This window comes from Nansenia antarctica, assembly GCF_963989245.1.
Source record: "Nansenia antarctica genome assembly, contig: SCAFFOLD_1020, whole genome shotgun sequence".
NCBI lineage: Eukaryota > Metazoa > Chordata > Actinopteri > Argentiniformes > Microstomatidae > Nansenia > Nansenia antarctica.
Genome location: NW_027663089.1, coordinates 1 through 8887, shown reverse-complemented (window position 1 = coordinate 8887; position 8887 = coordinate 1). Strand labels below are relative to the sequence as shown.

The 8887-nt window shown below is 53.2% G+C and overlaps 1 protein-coding gene across 1 annotated transcript; it reads left to right on the top strand.

Annotated features, from left to right (window-relative positions):
* Positions 1–1488: 1488 nt before the first annotated feature.
* On the top strand, positions 1489–8393 carry LOC308175316 (zinc finger protein DPF3-like; the record flags this gene model as incomplete). The annotated part of the gene is made up of 4 exons (XM_080551001.1): positions 1489–1712; positions 3189–3296; positions 6451–6575; positions 8298–8393. Coding segments are annotated over 4 exons (553 nt in total), but the record flags the coding sequence as incomplete, so codon positions are not given.
* Between the last annotated feature and the right edge of the window lie 494 nt (positions 8394–8887).

Here is an 8887-nt window from a genome sequence, read left to right as displayed (position 1 = left end):
CTGTGTGTGTGTGTCTCTCTGTGTGTGTGTGTGTGTGTGTGTGTGTGTGTGTGTGTGTCTCTGTGTGTCTCTGTGTGTGTGTGTGTGTGTGTCTGTGTCTCTCTGTGTGTGTGTCTCTGGGTGTGTGTGTGTCTCTCTCTCTGTGTGTGTGTGTGTGTGTGTGTGTGTCTGTGTGTCCGTCCCTGACAGAGGCACTTCAATCAAAAAGCTGAAGATCCCTGAGAGCTGTGTGTGTGTGTGTGTGTGTTTGATTCTCTGACTGACCCCGGTGATTAACATTATTAAAGCCTGTCTGTAATCATCTTTTTGCGTTCTGGCTGCACGCTAGGTGGCCCTTAATCCTGCAGTCCTGATTGTGTTCACAGCCGTGGAGAGAGCGGAGGAAGAGGATGAAAATAGGTTCTGTTCTGTGTGTGTGTGTGTGTGTGTGTGTGTGTAAAACTTTGGACGTGGGCTATGGTGGCTGATGGTGATGTTGTGGTGGTTTTAGAGCAGCAGGACAGTTCGTCCCTCATTTCGTAGGCCTGATTGATCTGAAAGGCAACGTCTAGGCCAACATGCAGGGGTGCAAACTTGTCACCTTTCTGCAAATTAGCCGTTTTCACCTCCAAAATAAATAGGTCATCCGTGTGATTCGTGAAGATCTGCGCAAAAAATATTTTGGGATCCAAGTCACATGATGCGCGAGCTAACTAATCTTCCTGTCTGCTAAACTCCGCCGCTGAAATAACTTTTAGCTTCAGGCAGCTAGGTACAATTCCAGACAGCGTGGAGAACACATAAAATATCGCGTGGAGAACACATAGGGCTTTCACACCGGCAAACAACCGTGCCGGTTCGCGTTCGCGTTTGAGAACCTCCGAACGTTGGCGCTGTGTGTGAACGCGGGCTCGTTTGCCAGACAGCGCCAACGTTCTGAGGTTCTCAAACGCGAACGCGAACCGGCAGGGTTCTTTGCCGGTGTGAAAGCCCTAACAGTCACCTGTTTCCGAAGTAGTTATGCAGGTGTTATGGTCAGGGCTGCCGCTACTTACACGCGCATCATTGTTAGACCACTGTTAGTGCTAGAAATATCCATTTAGCACCGTTAGTGCTAGCGTTATCCCTCTAAGGTTAGCCGTGCATTGATCATTTTCTTCGTTTAAAAATAAATAAATAAATGTTGTCACCTTTTTGGGCCATCACCAGTTTGCACCCCTGAACGTGATTGCCTGTAGGTGGCTGAATTGTCAGTTCATAGGAAGTAGGCTATGTTAATTATGCTCTAATGTTTGGGGTGCTGAATACGCCCCCCCCTCTCTCCTCCCCAACTGGCGTTGGTGACGAGTCATACCTCAATAGAACAAATAAGCAAAAACTAACAGACAATATTTTCTACGATAGACTAGAATTTCCTAGATAGCTGCAAACCTCTTCTAACCTGTTATTATTCAGCATCATCTACCCCCCCCACCCCCCTCACCCCCCGGCCGCATAACCGCATGCCAGTCCGTGCCAGCCACACGCCACCCCCCCCCTGACCTCTCGTCTGTGCGGTTGTCCCCCCTGCAGGTTGGGCGACCAGTTCTACAAGGACGCCATTGAGCAGTGTCGCAGCTACAATGCCCGCCTGTGTGCCGAGCGCAGCGTGCGGCTGCCCTTCCTGGACTCCCAGACGGGTGTGGCGCAGAACAACTGCTACATCTGGATGGAGCGCCACCACCGCAGCCCCGGTGGGTACACACCACACACACACTCACACACACACTCACACACGACACACCACCGCAGCCCCGGTGGGTACACACCACACACACACTCACACTCACACACGACACACCACCGCAGCCCCGGTGGGTACACACCACACACACACTCACACCCCCCTCACACACGACACACCACCGCAGCTCTGGTGGGTACAAAACACACACACACACACACACACATACACAAACACACACACCACCGCAGCCCTGGCGGGTACAGAACACACACCACTCTGGCGGGGGGTGGGGTTTAGGACGATGCATGGCTGTAGGGAGAGCATGGCTTTGTGGTGGGTGGTGAGGTAGTGGGTAGTGGGTGGTCTAGTGGGTAGTGGGTAGTGGGTAGTATGTGGATAGTGAGTTGGACTCGTCATCAGAAGGTCATGAGTTCAAATCCCACTTGGGGAACACCACCACTAGTGCGCCCTTGAGTAAGGCACGCAGCTCTAAGTCACTCCAGGGAGACTGTCTTTGAGAATGTAATCTCTAATTGTAAGTCGTTTTTGATAAAAGCGTCTGCTAAATGGATAAAATGTTACCGTGCTTTGTGGCGGAGAGTGTCACCTGTGTGACTTAATATGGCCTCCGCAGCCACTAATGGCAGCAGCTCTTAGTTAGCCACGCTTACCTCAGCATTGTTACCAAAATGTGTCTGTGTATCGTGATGATATCGTCAAATAGTCTAATGTTTGTCTAGCCTAATTTTTAACAGGAAAGAAGCACCCTTCCACATCCATAGAGTTGTCGGGACATTTACATTACATTTACTATTGTAGACATTTAGCAGATGCCGCTTTATCCAAAGACGAGTACATTCGTCTAAGTGAGTGAATCATCTACACATGACTCATCGTAAGGAAAACAAATCTATGCTGGACCACCAAGCATGTCTCGTACATCATAGGGTTGTTTATCACACCGTTGCATCACCTTCTGTTAGGAGGGAGGGTAAACCCTGTGTGTGTGTGTGTGTGTGTGTGTGTGTGTGTGTGTGTGTCTGTGTGTGTGTGTGTGTGTGTGTGTCCCTGTGTGTGTCTGTGTGTGTCTGTGGGGGCGGCTGTGGCTCAACCGGTAGAGCTGGCGTCTAATGATCACAAAATCGGCAGCTCGCAGCGGTTCGAATCCCCGGCGAGCCACATGCCGAAGTGTCCCTGAGCAAGGCACTAAACCCTTAATTGCTCTGAGGTCTTCCCTTCCAGTCCCTTGCCTAGATCCCCCCTCTAGAGCATAAATGCATTTCGTTGTACTTACTTTGAATCCCTTTCCCTGTGTGTGTCTGTCTGTGTGTCTGTCTGTGTCTCTGTCTGTGTGTCTGTGTGTGTCTGCATCTGTGTGTCTGCGTGTGTGTGTCTGTGAGCATCTCTGTGTGTCTGTGCATGTCTCTGTGTGTCTCTGTGTGTCTCTATGTGTGTCTGTATGTCTGTGCATGCGCATGCGCAGGTGTGGCTGCAGGTCAGATGTACACGTATCCCGCCCGCTGCTGGAGGAAGAAGAGGCGGCTGCACACCTCCATGGACCCCCGCCTGCGCCTCTGCGGTCTGCAGCTGGGTAAGAGGAACACCGTCGCTGCTAGCTGCGCTAGCTGCGCTAGTACCACCCCGCGTCACAACTGCGACCTCTAGTCTTAACACTCTTAACACAGTCTTAAAAGCCATGAGGGGTCATTTGACCCCTGTGAGTAAATAAAAACATAAAAAGAAATCAAGGTCTTTCTTTCAAGTTTTTGAAAATAGACATGGGTCATTGAAAGTGCTTTAATTCCCCTCTCTCTCTCTTTTTAATTGTTGTCTGTGAGCGGATAGTTCCTATTATATCAATTCTCATCTAGATCTGTCTCAAACTATGCCTTGTTGGGTCCTTGAATTTGAGGGAATTGAGTCTTGAAAGTCTTGGAAAGGTGCTTGAGTTTGATGTTTCAGAAGGTGTGGGAACCCTGTTACACACAATCCACATGTACTAAGGGAATTAGGTCCATTCTCAATGTGCAGGGTTCACTTACGATAGCTTCCACAACCACCTGCGTCTCTCTGCTGGCTCTCACTGTAACCTCAGCCCAGCCTCAGCCTTCACCCTCCCCCCACCCCCCACCCCCCACCTCCCACCCCCACCCCCACCCAACTCACTCCATCATCCCTGGTGCTGACTGATTATGATCTGGAATAATCTAACTAAAAGCACTATCATTCAATTTCTCTGTGGGAAAACGAATAGCCCTGCTAGTCACTTTTCATAAACCTCCACCCCCCCCCCTTAAAATAAAAAAAAAGAATAATAAAAAAAAAAAGATTCCGTTCAGTGAGGTGGTAAACTTGTTTCGTGAGAACTAGAACATGTAATTACATTTTGCGGTACTGGGAGCAGGCGGGACGGGGACGGCTGTAGACTGGATTTAATAAACGGTGAAATGGGAGAGCTTTGTGTGCGCCACTCAGCGAGGACCCAACGCTGCCCACACACTCACATTCTCACCCACGGCCATTTATTTATACCCCTTTCACTCACTGAGTACCGTGAGTGTGTGTGTGCGTGTGTGTGTATGCGCATCTCTTGTGTATGCTCTTTCGCTCTCGCTCTATCTCTCTTTCTCTTTCTCTTCATCCATTCCCCCACCTTCTCTCTTTCGCTCTCGCTTCATCCATCCCCCCCCCCACCTTCTCTCCCCCCTCAGATGCTAGACACGTAGTCCCTCTCAGTCCCCCCCCCCCCCCCCTCCTCACTGCCATGTTGGCTGTGGCTTACCTGGCCAGCACACCTGAGCTCAGGTAACTGGACAGACAGTTCTGTGGCTTGGGGCCTCCGGGGAGGAAACACTAGTCTGAAGAATAGGCTCCTCGTGAGGACAGTTCACCCAGCTTCATTCTCTCTCTACCCGCTTCCTCTCAGTTCCTCTCAGACAAAAAAATGATGGTTCTCAGAAACTTTTATTTTTTTTATGAAGAACAATACTGACAACATTGTATTATTGTTCCCACACTTCTTTTTGGGCTCAAACTGGCATCTAAGTTACTTGTATCACAGGGACTTTGTTGGCAGAATTAATATGTTAGGGACATGGAGATGGTGAGAGATTGTGAGAGATTGTGAGAGAGGGGGAGGGAGAGAGAGAGAGAGGGGGAGGGAGAGAGAGAGAGAGGGGGGGGAGAGAGAGAGAGAGAGAGAGAGAGAGGGAGAGAGAGAGAGAGAGAGGGGAGAGAGAGAGAGGGGGAGAGGGAGAGAGGGGGAGAGAGGGAGAGAGAGCGAGAGAGAGAGAGAAGCCTTGGCGTATGAAACCCAGCCTTTGTCTCACTCACACGCCCCATTGTGTTGGTCTACCCTGAGCTGAGCTCTCCATCAGTCGCTGTACAGTGTAACCCTCTGCCTGTCACTAAAGACAGCCCTGCCAGAGGGACAGTCTCCCTGGAGGAGAGAGTCTCCCTGGGGGGGGGTTGACTGGGCTGGATCAGCCTGGAGGTCTCCACAGAGGGGGCTCATGTCTGCCTGTAGCTGGGCAGAGGTAGAGCAGGGCTGGATCTCCTGTAGCTGGGTAGAGGTAGATCAGGGCTGGATCCAGAGTAAGGGCTGGCTGGCTGGCTGGCTGGGCTGAGGGTGGTTGAGACTCAGGCTGCATGCAGAATCAGCTTCGCGCTGCAGGCTCTGCTGGCTGTGCTATTTATATCTCCCTGTCTCCCGGGGAGGGGGGGGGGCGGGGGGGAGGGAGGGGGGAGGCTGTCTAGTCACGGAGAGTTGAAAGTCAACGTGTGTAGACACAATGGAGGGAGGGGGGTGGAGGGGTGGGGTGGGGGGGCTGCCGGCTGCCGAGGAGAGGAGCCCCTTAGCTGAACATAGAATGTCTGCTTCCACCTTCTTCTCCTCTTCCTCCTCCTCCTCCTCCTCTGCTGTCTTCACCTCCTCCTTATGCAGACTGTCGCCTCTCATCATCAGCAGCATGTTTAGCGCCCGGAGCCCAGAGCCTTCTGACTGGGTGTCTACGGAGGGAGATGAGAGGCTGCAGTGTGTAGGGAATGAGCTGGAGTTGAGGCTTTCAAGTCTGTCCTCCCTCCCTCCCTCTGTCTCTCTCTCTCTCTTTCTCCCTCTCACTCTCTCTCTCTCTCCCTCCCTCCCTCCCTCTCACTCTCTCACTCACGCTTACTCACACTCTCTCTCACTCTCTCTCTCTCTTCTCTCTCTCTCTCTCTCTCTCTCTCTCTCTCTCTCTCTCTCTCTCTCTGTGGGAGGATGGGAGAAAGAGAGGAGGGATGGCGTGCAGGATAGGTCGATGGCCGAAATCGAACCAGGGAGACCCTGCGATTATGTGGCCATGCGTACCCTGACCTATTCATGTTCTGTTTAGTCTTTTACTCCCCAGCCCAACACAGAAAGACACATCTAGACATGTCTACACTCAGACCTTTAATTGAACCCCCAAAGAAAACATATTTTCCCCAACAGGAGAACAATATTTAAAACTATGGAGTGGAAAGAGAGAGGAGACTTGTTCTGGTTAGAGGTTAGCTTAACGCGTTAGCTTAACGGGTTAGTTTAACGGGTTAGTTTAACAGGTTAGTTTAACAGGTAGTTTAACGGGTTAGTTTAACAGGTTAGTTTAACGGGTTAGTTTAACGGGTTAGTTTAACGGGTTAGTTTAACGGGTTAGTTTAACGGGTTAGTTTAACAGGTTAGTTTAACAGGTTAGTTACAGGTTGTCTGTGTCTGTCTCCTCCAGACGGAGGCCTGTCAGCCAAGGACACGCTGCCCTCCCAGGGCACCACCCTGGAGGCCCTGCTGCGGGGGGAGGGCCTGGACAAGAGGAACAACTCCAAGGATGAGGAGAGCCTGCTGGAGATCCAGGTGAGGGGGGGGGGGGTATTACTGGTCTGGTGGTGGTGGGGGGGGATACTGGTCTGGTGGTGGTGGTGGGGGGGGGGGGGGGGTTACTGGTCTGGTGGTGGGGTGGTGGTGGTGGGGGGGGGGGGGTTACTGGTCTGGTGGGGGGGTTACTGGTCTGGTGGGGGGTTACTGGTCTGGTGGGGGGGTTACTGGTCTGGTGGGGGGGTTACTGGTCTGGTGGGGGGGTTACTGGTCTGGTCTGGTGGGGGTTACTGGACTGGTGGGGGGTTACTGGTCTGGTGGGGGGTTACTGGTCTGGTGGGGGGGTTACTGGTCTGGTGGGGGGGTTACTGGTCTGGTGGGGGGGTTACTGGTCTGGTCTGGTGGGGGTTACTGGTCTGGTGGGGGGTTACTGGACTGGTGGGGGGGTTACTGGTCTGGTGGGGGGGGTTACTGGTCTGGTGGGGGGTTACTGGTCTGGTGGGGGGGTTACTGGTCTGGTGGGGGGTTACTGGTCTGGTGGGGGGTTACTGGACTGGTGGGGGGTTACTGGTCTGGTGGGGGTTACTGGTCTGGTGGGGGGTTACTGGTCTGGTGGGGGGTTACTGGTCTGGTGGGGGTTACTGGACTGGTGGGGGGGTTACTGGTCTGGTGGGGGGTTACTGGTCTGGTGGGGGGTTACTGGTCTGGTGGAGGGTTACTGGTCTGGTGGGGGGTTACTGGTCTGGTGGGGGGGGGTTACTGGTCTGGTGGGGGGTTACTGGTCTGGTGGGGGTTACTGGTCTGGTGGGATGCTACTGGTCTGGTCTGGTGGGAGGGTTACTGGTCTGGTGGGGGGGTACTGGTCTGGTCTGGTGGGGGGGTTACTGGTCTGGTGGGGGGGTTACTGGTCTGGTGGGGGTTACTGGTCTGGTGGGGGGGTTACTGGTCTGGTGGGGGGGTTACTGGTCTGGTGGGGGGGTTACTGGACTGGTGGGGGGGTTACTGGTCTGGTGGGGGTTACTGGTCTGGTGGGGGGGTTACTGGTCTGGTGGGGGGTTACTGGTCTGGTGGGGGGTTACTGGTCTGGTGGGGGGGTTACTGGACTGGTGGGGGGGGTTACTGGTCTGGTGGGGGTTACTGGTCTGGTGGGGTGGGGGGGTTACTGGTCTGGTGGGGGGTTACTGGTCTGGTGGGGGGTTACTGGTCTGGTGGGGGGGGTTACTGGTCTGGTGGGGGGGTTACTGGTCTGGTGGGGGGTTACTGGTCTGGTGGGGGGTTACTGGTCTGGTGGGGGGGTTACTGGACTGGTGGGGGGGTTACTGGTCTGGTGGGGGGGGTTACTGGTCTGGTGGGGGGGTTACTGGTCTGGTGGGGGTTACTGGTCTGGTGGGGGGGTTACTGGACTGGTGGGGGGGGTTACTGGTCTGGTGGGGGGTTACTGGTCTGGTGGCGAGGGGGGGGGAGGGGGGGGGGGGGCGGTTACTGGTCTGGTTTTGTGGGGGGGCGGGGGTTATTGGTCTGGGGGGGGGTTACTGATCCCTCTCCTTCCACCACAGAGGGTCCTGGTTACTGGTCTGGTGGGGGGGTTACTGGTCTGGTGGGGGGTCTTATTGGTCTGGTGGGGGGGTTACTGGTCTGGTAGGGGGGGGTCTTACTGGTCTGGTGGGGGAGGGGGGGGGTCTTACTGGTCTGGTGGGGGGGTTACTGGTCTGGTAGGGGGGGGGGAGTCTTATTGGTCTGATCCCTCTCCTTCCACCACAGAGGGTCCTAGAGGCTGACGCAGCTGAAGATGCTTTCCATGATGACGACGACTATGAAGTGGACACCCCCAAAAGGAGACACCGGGGAAAAGGCAGAGTGAGTGATCCACAGAAAGTAGCCTGCTGCTAATGCTGCTAGCGTGCTTAAGATGTACCCTGCTGCTAATGCTAGCGTGCTTAAGATGTACCCTGCTGCTAATGCTAGCATGCTCATGATAACTCCATAACTCATTCATAGATTCACTCACTCACTCATTGCGGTTGCATTATTTGCATTACAGTCAGCTAGGGTTATGCAGTTATACCGTATACCGCGGTTCTTGAAAATAGCAACGGTATTTTGTCAATACCGTCATAAAACCGTCCTAAAGCAATACCGTATTTTCCGGATTATAAGTCGCTCCGGAGTATAAATCGCATCAGTCAAAAAATGCGACATTAAGGGGAAAAAAACATATATAAGTCGCACTGGACTATAAATCGCATTTATTTAGAAATATATTTCACTAAATCCAAGACCAAGAACAGACATTTAATCTGGAAAGGCAAGTTTATTCAACTACACAATAGCACACAGAACAACAGGCTGAA